Source organism: Pongo pygmaeus, chromosome 6, assembly GCF_028885625.2.
Source record: "Pongo pygmaeus isolate AG05252 chromosome 6, NHGRI_mPonPyg2-v2.0_pri, whole genome shotgun sequence".
Taxonomy (NCBI): Eukaryota; Metazoa; Chordata; class Mammalia; order Primates; family Hominidae; genus Pongo; species Pongo pygmaeus.
The window spans coordinates 4745816-4765837 of record NC_072379.2 but is presented as its reverse complement, the minus strand read 5'-3'; the positions used below and the strand labels follow the sequence as shown (position 1 = coordinate 4765837).

The 20022-nt window shown below is 49.8% G+C and overlaps 1 protein-coding gene and 1 non-coding gene across 2 annotated transcripts in view; both read right to left on the bottom strand.

Moving 5' to 3' along the window:
• Nucleotides 1–12459, bottom strand: part of FOXK1 (forkhead box K1) — an 89282-nt gene extending 76823 nt beyond the window's left edge. Inside the window, exon 1 of the mRNA XM_054496047.2 lies at nucleotides 11855–12459. Coding sequence (XP_054352022.1) covers nucleotides 11855–12414 — 560 coding nt within the window. The 5' untranslated portion in view covers nucleotides 12415–12459. The remainder of the gene's footprint in view (nucleotides 1–11854) is intronic.
• On the bottom strand, nucleotides 5152–5255 carry LOC129041852 (small nucleolar RNA U13). The gene has a single exon (XR_008503981.1). It is a non-coding gene; the product is annotated as a small nucleolar RNA U13 (small nucleolar RNA).
• Nucleotides 12460–20022: the final 7563 nt, after the last annotated feature.

Sequence of the window (20022 nt, the reverse complement as noted above, 5' to 3'; positions counted from 1 at the left end):
TGACCCCTGTGGACTCCCAATCACCAGGTGAGACCCACAAGGGTCATCCTACAGACAAGGCTGGCACAAAGCTCCAAATCTAGGCTATGATATTATTTTTGGGTTCCATATGCTGCCCCCAACAAAAACAAAAATAAAGACCAAGACCCAGAATCCATTTGTGAGACAGGGCACTGTTGGGGTCTATGGGCGGGGCTGGGAGGAGCCTCTATCACAACTGTAGGTCTGGAAAAACAGTAAGGACCTTTCACCCTCGTGATACAAATCACAAAAAGCAAAGCTTTTTCACAACAGGCAGAAGATTGCTTTTATTCTCTGTGTACTGCTGATTTGCTGTGATTTATAGTGAGAAGGGAAAGAGAGAGAGAAATTTCCTCCAAGAGTTCCTATCAGACTGGGGAGGGAGAAAATGAATTTTTATGTTTATCCAAAGTGGCATAGTTTTTCAGAAAGTCTGCTTATTTTGATGTAAATGTTCCAAAGTAAAAAACAAAACAAAACAAAACAAAAAAAACCTAGAAAAGTTTCATGAAAAATCCCACACAACAATGTCTCCATACAAACACATTCTGGCTGGGCGCGTGGCTCAGGCCTATAATCCCAACATTTTGGGAAGCCCAGGTGGGAGGATCATGTGAGCCCAGGAGTTCAAGACCAGCCTGGGCAACATAGTGAGACACTGATCTCTATAAAAAATAATAAAAAGAAAATTAGCCAGGCATGGAGGTAGGCACCTGTAGTATCAGCTACTCAGAAGGCTGAGGCAGGAGGATCGCTTGAGCCCAGGAATTAGAAGTTACAGTGAGCTGTGATCATGCCACTGTACTCCAGCCTGGACAACAACACCTTGTCTCTACAAAAAAAAACACTTTTGTTATTTTTTTAAAGAGATTATTTGCAGCCAGATGAGGTGGCTCACACCTGAGCACATTGAGAGGCAGAGGCTAGAGGATCACTTGAGCCTAGGAGTTCAACGCCAGCCTGGGCGACAGAACAAGACCGTCTCAAAATCAATCAAACAAACAAAAAAAACCAAGACAAATTCTGTTACTGACTTCACTCCAGGACTCACCTGGGACACCCCAACCCTGTCCCACCTCCCCCATCACTCTGCTGTTCTCCAGGGGAGGGGACACCCACATCCATGGCTGAAAGGCCAGGGGCACCATCAGAGAGCGGCTTGGGCGACAGAGGCCCCCAGGGAAAATAATGGCAGTAACTAACAGGATGAATTGTGCCACCCTAAATCATCAAAAAATTACTGCACATTTAAAAAAATATACTAAATGTAGCCAAGTCATATCACAAGATGCTAACAAGGCCAATGACTAAATTATGTAACTTTATTTCTATAAAAATATGCTTTTGCTGCGAACCTAAAACTGCTCTATAAAAAGTCTATTTAAAATATGCCGTGTCACTCAACTTTTAAAACAGCTTTAAAAATTAACTGACTACAAAAAGCCTGCTCCTATAAAAGATTTCTGTTTTTAAAAACAGAGTTTATTGGGTTCGAAGGGATCAAGTTTAATTAACTATCAGCTGAACCTCAGGATAAAACAGACTTTGTTTTGTATAATTAACATTAGAAGATCTGCATAACTCAATCAATATTCTTCCCAATGGCCAATGTATGATGTTACAAAATCACACAGGGGTGGCAAAAGACTCATTCAAAATGAAAGAGCAATAGGTTTTAACGTAACACAGTATAAAACATCTACGGATATCATAGCAGAGGATGACTTAAGGCCAGGAGTTTGAGACCAGTCAGGGAAACGCGGCAAGACCCCGTCTCAACCAAAAATAAATAAATAAATAAAAGAAATTAGCTGGTCTGGTGGTGCTCACCTGTGGTCCCAGCTACTTGGGAGGCTGAGGCAGGAGGACTGCTTGAGCCCAGGAGGTCAAGGCTGCAGTGAGTTATGATTGCACCACTGCACTCTAGCTTGGGCGACAGAGCAAGACGCTGTCTCAAAAAAATAAATAAATAAAAAGAAACTACCCAACCGGGCGCGGTGGCTCACGCCTGTAATCCCAGCACTTTGGGAGGCTGAGGCAGGTGGATCACCTGAGGTCAGGAGTTCTAGACCAGCTGGCTTACATGATGAAACCCTGTCTCTACTAAAAATACAAAATTAGCTGGGCGTGGTGGCACATGCCTGTTTATCCCAGCTACTCGGGAGGCTGAGGCAGGAGAACTGCTTGAACCCAGGAGGCGGATGTTGCAGTGAGCTGAGATTGTGCCACTGCCCTCCAGCCTGGGCAACAGAGCAAAACTCCGTCTCAAAACAAAACAACAAAAAAAGAAACTACCCCTTGTCAGGTTTTAGTGAGGTATCAAGGAACATCCACAATATCTGAAAAGGCTACAAAAATACTCCCTTTTCCAACTACGTATCTGCAGGAGGCTGGCTTTTCTCCATGTACTTCAGCCTAAACACGCATCACAGCCGACTAAAAGCGGAAGCAGCCATGGATTCCAGCTGTCTTCTATTAAGCCAGACATTACAGTTCTACCAAAAAACCTCTTATTCTTTTCTTGGGGTGGGGGGGGCTATATAATTTTTTTTCATAAAAATATTTTTGAAATAGAGTTATTATTACTATTTTTGAATAGATAAATAAATATGTATATTTTAATTTCTAATACGGTCAGCATCAACAGACATAGCCCATATAAACCAAAGCTCTTTGGGGTCCCCAGTAATATGTAGGAGTATAAGAGTATAAAAGGGCCCTGAGACTAAAACAAATCTGGGAATTGCTGGTATAAGCAGAGAATGTCCAGCAGCCATTCTGCCCAAAGAGAACCATGCCCTTTGACACTTAGGGGAACAGGTTAGGGGAGCAGCTTCATAATACCAGGGTCTCTGCTGAGGGGCAGGGCCTCTCCCCCTGGGTACACGGGAGCCACTGAGGTTTCTGGGCAGAGCGGCAACATGATCAGAGCTCAGCGTCCTCTGAGGAAACAGATGGAAGACAGTTCACCCCTTTCCCAGCAAGGTTAAATGCAGTACTGAGTGCAGACGAGATTCTTCTTAATCAAATCATGTATAACAGCCTGGGCCGGGCGTGGTGGCTCACGCCTATAATCCCAGCACTTTGGGAGGCCGAGGTGGGTGGATCATTTGAGGTCAAGAGTTCAAGACCAGCCTGGCCAACGTAGTAAAATCCCGTCTCCACTAAAAATACAAAAATTAGCTGGGCATGGTGGCAGGCACCTGTAACCCCAGCTACTCGGGAGGCTGGGGCAAGAGAATCACTTGAACCCAGGAGGCGGAGGCTGCAGTGAGCAGAGATCGCACCACTGCCACTCCAGCCTGGGAGACAGAGGGAGGCTCTCTGTATGTCTACTGATGAGTTTGTCTACTTCCTGAAAAGTATTCTTAGGAGAGAAAAGCTACGCTTTGCAAGCAGTTCATGATTTAATGATGGAACTGTTATGTTTAAGTAAAGCAAAACATGCCCAAACTCATCTTCACAGCATCCGAGGAAAACATACATCGTCAACACTGTAGAAATGGGTCAGGTGAGGCGAGTTCTTGAACTCTGGTTCCTCCGATTCCTGGCAGCACGCCGCACGCCTTCTTGGTTTCGCTTTATAAATTCACCAACTACACTCACACGCACATTCTGTTTTTTATCCTTTTTAATTACCCAGCAACATTTTACCAGGAAACTAGAAACTCGTGAAAAGTAATAGTCGCAATGAAAATTAAGTACAAGATCGCCCAACAAGTCACGATGCAGGGGCCTATTTCCAGGAAATCAAACTAAAAGCATTTTATATAATCCTCTCATTTTAATATGAAATGCTTTAAATGTAGGGTAATTATGGAAATGAGGCATTGCTGCAATTTGAGTTGTCATTAATTTAGCAAGTTTATCCTCTGACATTCACAAGATGCAAAAACAGCAAATCGTAAATTACTCTATCTCCAAATCAAATGCTTTAGTCTCATTTCAGCACATAATTTTAAACATAGCTGCGTCTTTTTCAAAAGTACTAAATATGAACACCGCTACATCCTACACTTTTAGCACCCACAAACCCTATTTCTCCATCAGTGTGACAAAGGCTTTCATGCAAATATTCTAAATTCAGTTCAATAATACTACATGACAACACCCTCCTCATAGACTGACTTTTAAAATTCTATGTAAGTTTTCTTAAATGGGCGGCAAGCCCAAAAAATTCAGCGTACACCAAATACTAGAAAGTGGCTCATATTTTTAACATCGACCCAATGTACTTGCTACTTGCCCACAGAGCTTTTTAAAGTAACTTTTAACAAGTTGACAGTCTAACTTGGAACAAATATATGTGATACACAATAACTGCCAACTAGCAAAACACCAAGAATAAAGCCTTTATTTGGAGATGCCGCATTTCATTTCTTGGCTATCAAGATCCAACCGGACTGAAACTAAAGCTTCACCCCGTTCTGCGAAGCGGCTCCCCCTCCAACCTCTGCAGCAGTGATTGTTCTCCCCGGCTCCGGCTCAAAACCATCACCCAACGGGAACGTTCCTTCCTTCAGCATATCCTGCACCTGGATCTGCTCCTCTCCAGTCCTGGGGCCACCAGGTCTCAGGAGTCGGGCCTGATGCCCATCTTTGTCTCCTCTGTAGCTTCCTTCACTAAGAGACCAACCCTCCCTAATCACAGCTCTTCCCTTCGCCTTTGGCACTGCAGGCTGATCCTTCACGGGGAGAAGCGAGACAGCACCACCTGAGTTTTCACGTCTACCCGCTGGAAAGAGACTGATCCGACACCCTTTCTTGTCCCAAGTGCAAAGCCCAGCTCAGCACATACGCCCACTCCTGCACCAGCCAAGCATGACCCACCGAGGCGCTGGGTCACCTAAGGGGACTGGGTGAGGGCAGTGACAAGGGTGGGAAAACCCCAGGAGAAGAGGAATGCCGTGACCGTCCTTGATGCCACGTAGTGGGGCGTTCGACTTCCCCAGGTCTGGGGCACTTTTCCCATTAATTTCAAGATAATGTCATGTCAATCTGTAACTAATTTTATGATGGTTATACAATGTATAACTAATTGTATAACTAATTCCATATTCTTCAAGTGACCAGTTGGAAATAGCCATGAGAAACTGGCTTCCGTATGTTTTATTTATTAATTATTTTTCAGGTCAGACAGGTAATGTGCGACGTCGTAACAAGGTTCCAGGGTGGCACATCTCACACGCTGCGTGAAAACACCCAATTGTCATGCTCATGAACGACAAAAGGATCTCCGGATGTTTTTATAGGGCTAAAACATTTATGTAGTAAAATGCTTTGGTGGTTACAATTACTTTTTCTGCTGGCACATATGCAGAGGCTGTGATCCATAACACCTGCCACTCACAATACGCCTCTCAGCAGGTGGAGCATGGCAACCCAGCCACGTATCCAACGCTGGCAGCCAAAATGAACTACAAAAAAGTACAGGTGGCCGGGTGCAGTGGCTCACATCTGCAATCCTGGCACTCTGGGAGGCTGAGGTGGGCGGATCACCTGAGGTCAGGAGTTCAAGAATGGCCTGGGCAACACGGTGAAACACCCTCTCTACTAAAAATACAAAAATTAGCCAGGCGTGGTGGTAGATGCCTGTAATCCCAGCTACTCGGGAGGCTGAGGCAGGAGAATTGCTTGAACCTGGGAGGCGGGGGTTGCAATGAGCCAAGATGGTGCCACTGCACTCCAACCTGAGTGACAAGAGTGAAACTCCATCTCAAAAAAAAAAAAAGTACAGGTGAGAACAAATTAAAGGATCCAGGCAATGACCACCAAAAGCTGCTGAAGTTACAAATTGGGGGGGACACCCAGACATTTTCACCTCTGCGTGCACCACCACCTAGAAGGCAGTTCTGGCAAAAAAGCAAAGCAAAACACTTGAGTCTAATGGAATTCCCGGGTCTAGTAACGAGTTTACAGGAATGACAAGGGGGAGGGACATAGTCAATGGATGCTGGCAGAATCCAATCTGTAAAGGCAGGTGTGGGGAACTACACAGGACAAATGACCCCATGAGAAAAAAGCGGAGGGTGCCAGGCATGGGGCTGTAATCTCAACACTTTGAGAGGCTGAGGCGGGCGGATCACTGGAGACAGGACTTCGAGACCAGCCTGGCCAACATGGTGAAACCCCATCTCTACTAAAAACACAAAAATTAGCCGGGTGTGGTGGCGAGCACCTGTAATCCCAGCTACTGAGGCTGAGGCAGGGGAATCGCTTGAACCTGGGAGGTTGTAGTGAGCCAAGATAGTGCCGCTGCACTCCAGCCTGGGCGACAGAGCGAGACTCCATCTCAAAAAAAAAAAAAAAAAAAAAAAAAAAGAAAAGAAAAGAAAAAACAACCATGCTGATGGTAAGAGAAACCTACACACTGATTATCTGAGGACAGTAAGAAATGATTATTCATTTTTTAGGTGTGATAATGACACTGTGGTTTTTTTTTTTTTTAAAGAATTCTTATCTTCTAGAAATTTTGGTTGAAATATTTATAGACAAAGTAAGATGACATCTGTGATTTGCTTCTAAATAACTGGGGCGAGGGGGAAAGGTGAATGGGGGTGGAGATAAAACAAGCCTGGCCACAAGATGATAGCTGCTGAAGCCGGCCACAGCCATGTGGAAGCTTGTTACTCTATGTCTATGTTTGAAATTGTCCATGATAAAAAGTATGTTTTTAAAAAAGCAGCTGGGCATGGTGGCTCACGCCTGTAATCCCAACACCAGGAGGCCAATGTGGGAGGATCGTTTGAGGCCAGGAGTTCCAGACTAACCTGGGCAACATGGTGAGACTCTGTCTCTACAAAATTAAAAAATAATTTAAAAAAGTAACCACATTCACTTCAGAAAACATGGAAAACACAGAAAAGTATAAAGAAAAAAAGACAACCATATGAATCTTACCACTCAAAGTTACCACAAATAGAAGTCTTGTTCTCATTGTAATTATTCAAGCCATCCACATTTACTATAAAAATACTGGGCGAAAAGGCTTTAGAGAAAGAGGGAAGAGCCAGTATGGGATATGCACAGGGTCTCAGGTTCATGAGGAAAACAAATTTTTTGAATTTTGAATTGGGTAACTGAAATTCAAAATTAAGTGGCATCAAGAATTCAGTTGGGGCCGGGTGCGGTGGCTCATGCCTGTCATCCTAGCACTTTTGAGAGGTCAAGGCGGGTGGATCACCTGAGGTCAAGAGTTCCAGACCAGCCTGGCCAACGTGGTGAAACCCTGTCTCTACTAAAAATACAAAAATTAGCCGGGCATGGTGACATGCGCCTATAATCCCAGCTACTCGGGTGGCTGAGGCAGAAGAATCGCTTGAACCTGGGAGGCGGAGGTTTCAGTAAGCTGAGATCACACCCCTGCACTCCAGCCCCGGCGACAGAGTGAGACTCTGTCGCAAAAAAACAAAAACAAAAACAAAAACAAACAAACCAAGAATTCAGTTGGACACATTAACTATATAAAAAGGAAAAAAAGGCCGGGTGCGGTGGCTCACGCCTGTAATCCCAGTACTTTGGAAGGCCAAGGCAGGTGGATCACAAGTTCAGGAGATCGAGACCATCCTGGCTAACACGGCGAAACCCCGTCTCTACTAAAACTACAAAAAATTACCCGGGCGTGGTGGTGGGCGCCTGTAGTCCCAGCTACTAGGGAGGCTGAGGCAGGAGAATCGCGTGAACCTGGGAGGCAGAGCTTGCAGAGGCCAAGTTCGCGCCACTGCACTCCAGCCTGGGTGACAGAGCGAGACTCCGTCTCAAAAAAAAAAAAAAAGAAAAGAAAAAAAATTAAGTGGCATCAAGAATGACAGCACACACACATGTGCACACACACACCTCACCCCCTCCTCTTCCCCGTAACCGAAGAAGGCTGTCTGAATTCCCCCCATGACAGGCTCATGGTCCCCTTTTAGGACACCAGGCTAAATCGATGACGCTGTTTTTCTCCTACGGAAGCCGCAAATTCATTTAGTCATTAATTTGTTCACTCAACAAACAGAACTCAGTTGCTGCGTACCTAATAGGAGCCAGTGCCTGCACTAGGTCTCTGGTGAAAGATCATAAATTCTCGGCCCCAGCCACAGGGAGCTTATGGTCTAGAAGAAACGCTATGACGGAGATCCAGGCAGTTCCTCCAAGTCAACACCAAGCAAACCTGAATCAGAATCCACGCACACTCCCCCTGTGCCTGGGAGCTCTGGTGAAAAGCTTACCCACCACGCGTAGCGTCAGACACCCAGTGGAGCAAGATCAGCTCTAAGCTGGGTCACAAGTCATTTTTTTTTCCCCGCCAATAATTAAAAATACTGAAGATTTGGAATTATATACTTCCAGTAACAAATAGGGGTTGAATTCTGGCATCCTTCCTGAGTGGGAGCTCTACTGGAAGTGTGTGTGGCATGTACCTGTCCCAAGGTGAAGAGGGTGGCCCCAGACGACACAGCTTTGGAAGATGGTGTGGGCACCAATACAACAGACCTCCCACCAAATCCAAGCACGTCCAAGGCAATCACATTCCAACACAGCAAGAGAATTTGTAGTTTACAGTAAAGAAATTCACAATTTCCAGTGGCAGTGGCAATACCAGGTACCAAACCCGGAGAGAAAACAGACAGTAATTCCTGACATTTGGCTATGAATTTCCCATTCAGGGTGACAAAAACTTATGCATCTAACTTCTTTGCGCTGAAATCCTTAAAATTTCTTGATGACTTTCAACATAATAGGCTTAAGAATCGTTTTTTGTTTTGTTTTGTTTTGTTTTGTTTTTTATTGAGATGGAGTCTTGCTCTGTTGCCCAGGCTGGAGTGCAGTGGCGTGATCTCAGCTCACTGCAACCTCCGCCTCCCGGGTTCAAGCGATTCTTCTGTCTCAGCCTCCCAAGTAGCTGGGACTACAGGCGCGACCCACCACGTCCGGCTAATTTTTGTATTTTTAGTAGAGACGAGGTTTTGCCGCATTGGCCAGGGTGGTCTTGAACCCCTGAACTCAAGTGATCCACCCACCTTGGCCTCCCAAAGTGCTGGGATTACAGGCGTGAGCCTGTAGTCCAGGCTTAAGCCCGGCCAGGCTTAGGAATCTTTACCTAACCAAAAAAGTTTATGACAGCCTGTTCTACATATGTGACTGCTTAGGTGTAAGTTTTCTAAAATTAAAAAAAAAAAAAGAAAAAGAAAAAGTGAGGCCGGGCGCAGTGGCTCACGCCTGTAATCCCAGCACTTTGGGAAGCTGAGGCAGGCAGATCACGAGGTCAGGAGATCGATACCATCTTGGCTAACACGGTGAAACTCCATTTCTACTAAAAATACAAAGAATTAGCCAGGTGTGGTGTTATGCGCCTGTAGTCCCAGCTACTCAGGAGGCTGAGGCAGGAGAATCGCTTGAACTCGGGAGGTGGAGTTTGCCGTGAGCCACTGCACTCCGGTCTGGGCAACAGAACGAGACTCCATGACAAAAAAAAAAAAAAAAAAAAAAAAGCAAATAGCTCTTTTCTAGGAGGGTGGACATGGACATCCACTTAAATGTTTTTCCTTCTGCACATTTGCTTTGTTCTTGTAAATTTTACATTGCTGCCTACATAGATATTGCTCATATGTGCAGGTGAAGTCAAATAAAAACAGACGCACAGTGGACCGAGCACTTCACGCACATCTAATGCACCAAGTCAGCCGGCGGGCATCTGTGTAGCCTGACAGCTCCACCACGATGCCTGGTAATGCACCCACTGAGAACACGAGCTCCCTGGAGCATAAATGTGCAAGGACTGTATACACTGATAACATCTCATAAATAACAGGCTTGCTACTGGCCTATTCGTAGACGATTTGAGGTCGAAATTTTTTCTGCTTGAGTTAGGAGAAAAAAAAAATACCGTGAAAGCCTCCTTCAAGATTCACTAAAGCTGGGTCTGACTCGGGAGTGTACCTGTTTCCACGGCCGGGGCAGGAAACCTGAAAACAAGACTGTTTAATGGAAGTACTTAGTGAACCTGAGTTATATAAAGGTGCGTCTGTAAAGCAGGCCTCTAAGGGGGGCCTGGGGAGCCTACCTGTCATTTTCTTACTGGAGGGGAGAGTGGCCTGGAAATGCATTTAATGGCCCCAAACAGAGAGTGTATTGGTTATGGAAGAGAGAGAACACACTAATAACTGAGGCAAAGAACAACTTTGTTATCTCCTGAGTTCTGACTTTACCAAAATGCACACCTTTCAGCACGGTTAGAATAAGGTATACTTCCCCTCTCACGCCCCAAGAGGGAGTGAGTCATTGTTGATGTTGCATTTTAAATTATTCAATGCGATATTTGTAACCAAACATGCCAAGACTCTAAAAAAGGGGAGAAGTTTACAGACACAAACTTTGGGCCCTGGGAATTACCCCAGCAAAAATTCCCCAGACGCACGGCGTTTATAAAAGGGAGTAATTAGACAGACAACCCTGAACAAGAACCACATTGAAGAAATATAAACACTGGTGATGAGTTAGAGGCAATCACTAAATAGAAAAAGAAAGTGGCTCCAGAGGAAATGAGTAATTAAACAGGCTTTCTCCTGATCAACAGACCTTGAGGTCCGGGGCAGAGCAGAGGGTGCGGAGGGCGGTGGAGCTGGAAAGGAGGGAACCGGAATGGGCGGGAGGTGACCACGGGATGCTACGAAAAGGCACCGACAGGCCTGGGCAGCCGTCCAGGCCCAGCTAGGTCTCTCTGCCCTGACGACCTCGAGCCCAGGGGAATCTAATTCACCCTTGGGGTCCCGATACTCCATCCAAGGAGCACTCGTTGGGGAGGTAAACTGAGGCACGGGCTTCCTGTCCTCGCCCCTCCCCGCCAGGCCTCTGCTCCTTCAGCACAGCCCACACTCCTAGGGACCTCGCACTTCCCGGAGCAACACCCTCCCACTGTCCTCGGTGGGTGTGTTGGGGTCCCCCAGGACCCAGACTGGATGGGGTGGGGGTGGCCCAAGGGTCCAGACCAGACAGCGTCAGGGGTGGCCACTGGGGTCCAGGACGGCAGGGATCAGGCACTGGGGTGACTTGAGGCCCTGGCTGGTGGGGGTCCGGGGTGGTCCTGAGAACCAGGTCAGGCTGGGGTGACCCTGGAGTCCAAGCTGGTGGGGGTCCAGGGTGACCTGGAAGGGTTGAGGGTGATCCCTAGGCCCAGGCAGCAGGGACTGGGGTCACGGTGACCTCAGTAACCCAGCTGGGTGGAGCTGGGGTGGGAGTGGCCCTGCGAGCCCAGGCTTGTGGGGTTAGTGGTCAGGGGTGACTCCGGGGTGGCCTAGGAAGTGGGGTCGCGGTTGACCTTGCGTGTTTAGGCGGGGTGGGGACGTAGATGACCCCAGGGATCCAGGCCAGTGGGAGTTCAGAATGACCTCGGAGTCCAGGTCGATGGGAGTTGGGGGGCAGCAGGGATCTGGGTCAGGGGTCTAAGAGGCCCAGCTAGATCGGCTTGGGGTATGGGTGGCTCCAGGAGCCCAGGCCGGTGGGAGATGAGGTCAGGGGTGACCCCAGGAACCGCAAGGTGTGGGTCGGGGTTGACCCCAGAGTCCAGGCCGGTGGGAGTCGGGAGCGACGGGGTATCCAGGCCCCGGAAAGTGGAGGAGATCCTCAGGCCGGAGCCTCCAGAATCGGGGACGGGGTGACCCTAGGGACCCAGGAGGCGGGGGTCGGGGTTGACCCCGGAGTCCAGGCCGCTCGGGGGTTACCGGGGGTGGGTCGGGGGTGGGGGTCGAGGCCGAGGAAGCTGGAGGGGGATCCCCAGGCCCGGGCCTCAGAGATCGAGGTCGTGGGTGAGCCCCGGGTGCGGGCGGCGGGGGTCGCGGGGGGCACTCACTGCTTGGGCAGCTGCAGGGCGGGCGCGCCGCGCCTCTGGAAGGCCCCGTCCACGAAGACGCCGTTCTTGCCGAGGCAGCGCAGGTAGAAGTGCGGCTCCTGGAAGCTGAGCTGCAGGTGGCGCCGCGAGATGAAGCTGGACAGGCCCATGCTCAAGTCCACCGAGCCCTGCGACGAGTTGCGGCCGATGGTGACGCTGGGTTGGCGCATGAGGAACTCGAACTCGCGGCCCTCCAGCCGCGCCAGCGCCGGCCCCGGGCTCTGCCGCACCGAGGCGGCCGCCGCGGCCACCAGGGCCGGCGCCGCGCCCGCGCCCCCGGAGTCCCCGGATACCCCGGAGGAGCCCCCGGAGGAGCCCGCGCCCGCGATCGCGCCCGGAGGCAGCGGAGGCGGCGGCGGCGGCGGCGGCCCGGGCGGGAGCTGGGGCTGCGCGGGGGCCGGCGGGGGTGCGGCCGCGGGGAAGGCGGCGGCGGCGGCTGCGGCGCACAGCACGGGGCTGCAGGGCGCCGAGCGCAGCGCGAGCAGGGCGCGGGCGCCGCTGTCCTCGCCGACTTCGGCCATGTTCGCGCGGCTCCGAGCGGCCTCCGGCGGCGGCGGCGGCAGCAGCGGCGGCGCGGGGGGCGGGGAGGCCGGGGCGCTGGGCGGGCGCGGAAACCCGGGCCAGATCGCGCCGGCGCGGAGCGGAGCCTCCCAGCCCACTGTGCGCCTCGCCTCGCCCGCCCGCCGGTCCCGCCCAGCGCAGCCCACGCGGCGCGCGCCAGCTGGGGGCTGGGGGCGAGGCCTGTGCCGGCAGGGCCGGCGGTTCCCCCGGAGAGCTGGGCCCGGCGCATCTCGCCCCCTCCCCGCGGGGCTGCAGGCGGCGGGCACCCTTTCCTCCATCCGAGGGGAACAGGGGACCCCCGAAATGCCCAGCCGGAAAGTTTTGAGCCTGGGTCATTGGGGAAAGGGACGGATGACCTCAGCAGTGTCCCCGCCCCAGCCACTTCAGGCCCCCAACCCTAAAGTGTAAGATAGAAGATAAAATATGTGTGTATTATATATAATACATATGTTTATATTTTAACCTCGCTCTGTCGCCCAGGCTGGAGTGCGGTGGCAAAATCATAGCTCACTGCAACTTCCACCTCCTGTGCTCAAGTGACCCTCCTGCCTCTGCCTCCCAAGTGCCACCACGCCCAGCTAATTTGTTTACTTTTTATAGAGACAGGGTCTTGCTATGTTGGCCAGGCTGGTCTCGAACTCCTGGTCGCAAGCGATCTATCTATCTCGACCACCCAAGGCACTGGGATTACGCATGTAAGCCACAGTGCCAGGCCTGATCATTCTTAAGCCCTCAGATTAAACGTCATCATACTCTACTGTAGCTGAAGACCACTTGAGATCCATCCCTGAATCCCTGATCCTTCCTTCCTTCCCTTTCCTTCCTTCCTTCCCTTCCCTTCCCCTTCATTCCTTCCTTCCCTCCCTTCTTTCCTTCCTTCCTTTCCTTCCTTCCTTCCCTTCCTCCCTCCCTCCCTTCCCTTCCTCTCCTTCCTTCCCTTCCCTTCCTTCCTTCCTTTCTTTTCCTTCCTTCCCTTCCCTTCCTTCCCTTCGCTTTCCTTCCTTCCTTCCCTGCCTTCCTCCCTCCCTTCCTTTCTTTCCTTCCTTCCTTCCCTCCCTTCTTTCCTTCCTTCCTTCCCTTCCTCCCTCCCTCCCTTCCCTTCCTCTCCTTCCTTCCCTTCCCTTCCTTCCCTTCCTTCCTTCCTTTTCCTTCCTTCCCTTCCCTTCCTTCCCTTCGCTTTCCTTCCTTCCTTCCCTGCCTTCCTTCCTCCCTCCCTTCCTTTCTTTCCTTCCTTCCTTCCCTCCCTTCTTTCCTTCCTTCCTTTCCTTCCTTCCTTCCCTTCCTCCCTCCCTCCCTTCCCTTCCCTTCCTCTCCTTCCTTCCCTTCCCTTCCTTCCTTCCTTCCTTTTCCTTCCTTCCCTTCCCTTCCTTCCCTTCGCTTTCCTTCCTTCCTTCCCTCCCTTCCTTCCTCCCTTCCTTTCTTTCCTTCCTTCCTCCCTCCCTTCCTTTCTTTCCTTCCTTCCTCCCTCCCTTTCTTTCCTTCCTTTCCTTCCTTCCTTTCCTTTCCTTTCTTCCATCCTTCCTTTCCTTCCTTCCCTTCCCTCTTTCCCTTCCCCTTCCTTCCTTCCTTCCCTTCCTTTCTTTCTTCCCTTCCTTCCTTCTTTTTTTTTTTTTTTTTGAGATGGAGTTTCGCTCTTGTTGCCCAGGCTGTAGTGCAATGGTGCGATCTTGGCTCACCGCAACCTCCGCCCCCTGGGTTCAAGCAATTCTCCTGCCTCAGCCTCCCAAGTAGCTGGGATTACAGTCATGTACCACCAGGCCCAGCTCATTTTGTATTTTTTTAGTAGAGATGGGGTTTCTCCATGTTGGTCAGACTAGTCCTGAACACCCGACCTCAGGTGATCCGCCCGCCTCGGCCTCCCAAAGTGCTGGGATTACAGGCGGGAGCCACCGCGCCCGGCTGCCTGCCTGCCTGCCTGCCTGCCTTCCTTCCTTCCTTCCTTCCTTCCTTCCTTCTCTTTCCCTCCCTCCCTCCCTTCCTTCCTTCTCTCTCTTTCTTGTCTTTTTCTTTTGAGACAGGGTCTCACTCTGTCGCCCAGGCTGGAGTGCAGTGGTACGATCATAGCTCACTGCAGCCTTAAGCTCCAGGGCTCAGGTGATTTTCCCACCTCACCCTCCCAAGTAGCTGGGACTATGAGCCACCATGCCCAACTAATTTTTAATTTTTTTTTTTTTTTTTTTGAGGCAGAGTCTTAATCTGTCGCCCAGGCTGGAGTGTAATGGTGCAGTCTCGGCTCATTGCAACCTCTGCCTCCCGGGTCCAAGCGATTCTCCTGCCTCAGCCTCCCAAGTAGCTGGGATTACAGGCATCTGCCACCACACCCAGCTAATTTTTGTATTTTTAGTAGAGACGGGGTTTCAACCATGTTGGTGAAGCTGGTCTCAAACTCCTGACCTCAGGTGATCCACCCGCCTCGACCTCCTAAAGTGCTGGGGTTGTAGGCGTGAGCTGCCTCACCTGGCCTTTTTACAATTTTTTTATAGAGACGGGGTCTCATTATATTGCCCAAGTTGGTCTCCAACTTTGGGGCTCAAGCAGTCTGCCACCTCAGCCTCCCAAAATGCTGGGTTACAGGCGTGAGCCACCACACCCAGCCTATCTCTCTTTTTGAAGCCCTTCACTCATTCAATACGCTAGATCCAGGCAAGACAGATCTGAGAGAATACCCCAGAGAGAAATCTTAGCTGAAAACAGGGAGTGGAAAACGTGGGCATCATTGGGATCCCTTTGCGACTTCAGTAGCCTGGTCCTCCATTACCAATTCAGGTTCCTCTAAAAAGGCGGTGCAGTTTCCACATTTCCCTCATTTACGAATTATTAAGGGTGGGAAAGGAGACACAGTTTCCACCCTGGTGGAGCTTATATTCGAGGGGGAGATACAGACATAAATCAAAGACACATCCTAGTAAAAGTAAAATCAAGTCACAGCTGTGATACATCCGGTGAGGGACTGGTGCATGGTGACGTGCAAGTGTAGACGAGAGACTGGGCCTGTCTAAGGCGGGAGCTTCCCTGACCTGCACACTCACACTCCAGTCTGGGACTGAAATAGGTATTAATCTCATCTCTCAGTCTTGAATATGTGCATGGAGAGATAAGTGTTTGGGAGGCAAGGAAAGCATTTTTTTTTTTTCTTGAGACAGAGTCTCGCTGTGTTGCCAAGCTGGAGTGCAGTGGTGCGATCTCAGCTCACTGCAACCTCTGCCTCCGGGGTTCAAGTGATTCTTCTGCCTCAGCCTCCCAAGTAACTGGGACTACAGGTGTGCGCCACCATGCCTAAGTAATTTTTGTATTTTTAGTAGAGACGGGGTTTCACCATGTTGTCCAGGATGGTCTCGATCTCTTGACCTCATGATCCGCCTGCCTCGGACTCCCAAAGGGCTGGGATTACAGGCGTGAGCCACCGTGGCTGGCCAAGGAATGCATTTTTTGCAGGAGCAGTAACTAGAGTACCTGCTTGATTGAGGTAGGGGGGATGGTAAACAGAGTCAGGGGGCTCCTCCTTGAGGTCTAAGGGATGCCTGATTAGGGAAGTGGCGTGGGACTGTGAGGGCAGTGCCCCTGCCAGGGAACTGTGTGTGATACAGGAGGAAGGATGGGCCGTGGAGGGTAGGCAGGTGGTCACTGTGTGGAACCGAGTGGCCATGTTCAGCTGAACCAGGATGGAAGAAGGGCTGAGGTGGGTCCTATAGGATCTGGGGCTGATCTGAGAGCAATGGGAAGCCACTGAGGGGCTTTAAGTGCAAGACAGCAGGCACACCGACATGCAGTATCTGAAATGCAGTCACTCTAGCTGCCATGGGGATCCTGAACTGGAAATAGGTCAGAGTGACGGCGGAGGTTGCTCAGGAAGCTGGAGACCAGCGAGAGAGGCAAAAGGAGAGAGGTGCAGAGAAGCAGAGGGATGCAGGAGATACTGATTTCCTGCAAAGGCATTTACACACACTGTTGGTGGGAATGGAAGACAGGGCAGCCTCTGTGGGAAACAGCATGGAGGGTCCTCAAAAAGTTAAAACTAGGCCAGGCCCAGTGGCTCACACCTGTAATCCCAGCACTTTGAGAGGCTGAGGTGGGTGATCACCTGAGGTTAGGAGTTTCAGACCAGCCTGGCCAACACGGTGAAACCCTGTCGCTACCAAAAATACAAAAAAATTAGCTGGGCGTGGTGGTGTGCACCTGTCCCAGCCACTCGGGAGGCTAAGGCATGAGGATTGCTTGAACCTGGAAGGCAGAGGTTGCAGTGAGCCGAGATCGTGCCATTGCGCTCCAGCCTGGGTGATAGAGCAAAGCTCTGTCTCAATAAATAAACAAATAAATAAATAAATAAACTAGAGTTCCCATAAGATGCAATGCAGACTTCCACTTCTGGGTTTATACCCTGAAGAATTGCAAGCAGGGTCTTGAAGAGATCCTTGCACGCTGTGTTCACGGCAGCATTATTTATTCATGAAAGCCAGAAGGTGGAAGCAATCCAAGTGTGCGTTTACCCCTGTGGTACCACATCCAGTGGGGTATGATTCAGACTTGAAAAGGAAGGAAACTCTGACATACGTGACATGTGAAGTGATGAGCTTTGAGGACATTATGCTCAGTGAAATAAGCTGGTCACAGAAAGACAAATGTGATTCCACTTCTATGGGGTCCCTTGGGCAGTCAGATTCATAGAGACGGAAAGTAGAACGCTGGGTGCCGAGGACTGGGAGAGGGGAGACGGGGAGTTACTGTCAAATAGGGACAGAGTTTCTGTTTGGGAATATGAGAACATTTTGGAGGTGGGTGATGGTGTTGGTTGCACAACACTGTGAATGTGCTTGATGCCACTGATCTGTGCGCTTAAAAATGGTTCAGATGGCAGGGCGCGGTGGCTCATGCCTGTAATCCCAGCACTTTGAGAGGCCGAGGCAGGCAGATACTTGAGCTCAAGAGTTTGAGATCAGCTTGACCAACATGGTGAAACCCCGTCCCTACTAAAATACAAAAATTAGCCGGGCGTGGTGGTGTGCGCCTGTAATCTCAGCTACTCAGGAGGCTGAGGCAGGAGAATCACTTGAACCCAGGGAGCAGAGGTTTTAGTAAGCCAAGATTGCGCCACCGCACTCCAGCCTTGGAGACAGAGTGAGACTCCGTCTCAAAAAAAAAAAAAAAAAAAAAATACGGTTAACATGTTAAATTTTATGTTATGTGTATTTTACCACAATTGTAAAGAGAGAGATTTACATACAATCTCCTCATACGGTCTCTTCCTTTGGACTCACTGAGATGACTTCTGACTTCTTACTGACAGATTTATTTAATGAAAAGAGGCATGTATGTACCTCCAGGCACCATAGGCCTAACAATATTAAATGTAAAGAATTGTAGGCTGGGCGTGGTGGCTCATGCCTGTAATCCCAGCACTTTGAGAGGCCAAGGCGGGTGGGATCACCTGAGGTCAGAAATTTGAGACCAGCCTGGCCAACATGGTGAAACCGCGTCTCTACTAAAATACAAAAATTAGCCGGGCATGGTGGTGGGCACCTGTAATCTCAGCTACTCAGGAGGCTGAGACAGGAGAATCACTTGAACCTGGGAAGCAGAGATTGCAGTGAGCTGAGATTGCGCCACTGCACTCCAGCCTAGGCGACAGAACGAGACTCCGTCTCAAAAAAAAAAAAAAAAAACAAACTGTAGGCTAGGCAAGGCGGCCCATGCCTGTAATCCCAGCACTTTGGGAGGCCGAGGTGGATAGATCAAATGAAGTCGGGAGTTTGACACCAGCCTGAGCAATGCAGTGAAACCCTGTCTCTACAAAAAATACAAAAAATTAGCCAGGTGTGGTGGCACATGGCTGTGATCCCAGCTACTTAGGGGACAGAGGCTGGAAGATCACTTGAGCTCCGGAGGTCGAGGCTGCGGTGAGCAAGATCGCCATACCACTGCACTCCAGCCTGGGGGACAGAATGAGACCCTGTCTCAAAAAAAAAAGAAAAGAAAAGAAAGAAAGAGGCTGGGCACGGTGGCTCAGGCCTGTAATCCCAGCACTTTGGGAGGGTGAGGGGGGACAGATCACGAGGTCAGGAGATCGAGATCAGCCTGGACAACACGGTGAAACGCTGTCTCTACTAAAATACAAAAAAATTAGCCAGGCATGGTGCCGTGCACCTGTAGTCCTAGCTACTTGGGAGGCTGAGGCAGGAGAATCACTTGAACCAGGGAGGCAGAGGTTGCAGTGAGCCGAGATCGCGCCACTGCACTCCAGCCTGGCGACAGAGCAAGACTCCATCTCAAAAAAAAAAAAAAAAAGAAACAAAGAAAGAATTGTGCACAAACTGACAAACCTAGATGATGTTTTTCCCCAAGGAGCAAAACACTGTACAATAATACTGCAAGGAGTTCATGAGGCCAACTCCCTGTGACCTTGACAAGTCCAGACATGGATTTAATCATTTGCCATTCCTTTTTCCTTACGCAGTCAGTCATTGGATATATTGGTAGCTTCCACAGGGAAGGTTTAAAAAGGACCAGTAAAAAGGCATTGACCAACCAAGATGTTAGAAACTGAATTCTTCTCTCACTCTCTCCAGGTCCAGAGGGCATGTGAAAGCTGTTTCACAAAGCATGCTCTCAAAAAAAGAAGAATAGCTGGCCCGGTGGCTCACACCAGTACTTTGGGAGGCTGAGGCAGGAGGACTGCTTGAGTCCGTGAGTTGCAGACCAGCCTAGGCAACATAGCGAGACCCCCCACCATCTCTACAAAACAATACAAAAATTGGCCAGGCATGGTGGCGCACACCTGTAGTCCTAGCTACTCAAGAGGCTGAGCCTGGGAGGTCAAGGCTGTGGTGAGCTATGATCACACCACTGCACTCCAGCCTGGGTGACAGAATGAGATTCTGTCTCAAAACAAAAACAAAACAAAAAAGAAAAGTAAAAAGGTTGCAGCCCGGCGTGGTGACTCATGCCTGTAATCCCAGCACTTTGGGAGGCTGAGGAGGGTGGGATCACCTGAGGTCAGGAGTTTGAGACCAGCCTGGCCAACATGGTGAGACCCCATCTCTACTAAAATACAAAATTAGTCAGGTGTGGTGGCACGCGCCTGTAATCCCAGCTACTCAGGAGGCAAGGCTGGAGAATCACTTGAACCCAGGAGGTGGAGGTTGCAGTGAACTGAGATTGTGCCATTGCACTCCAGCCTGGGTGACAGAGTAAGACTCCATTAAAAAAAAAAAAGGGGGTTACAAAGGAAGAGTGAGTTAACCTTTTCAAGCTCCACCATACCCAGGCTCTTACCTTAGCAGAAGCCTGTGAAGCTGGTAGCAGAAATGAGAAGGAACAAAATTAACTCCAAGGCAGTAAGCCATCCACAAGACCACTACACAAAGTTAAGGCTGTGTGAAAGAGGGAGTTTAATTAATTTTATTGTTAAAGAGGCAATAAAATATCTAGAGAAACAGTCCATTAAAAAATCGGCAAATCCAGCCTGGCCAACATAGTGAAACCCCATCTCTACAACAATACAAAAATTAGCTGGGTGTGGTGGCGCATGCCTGTAGTCCCAGCTCCTCGGGGGACTGAGGCGGGAGGATTGC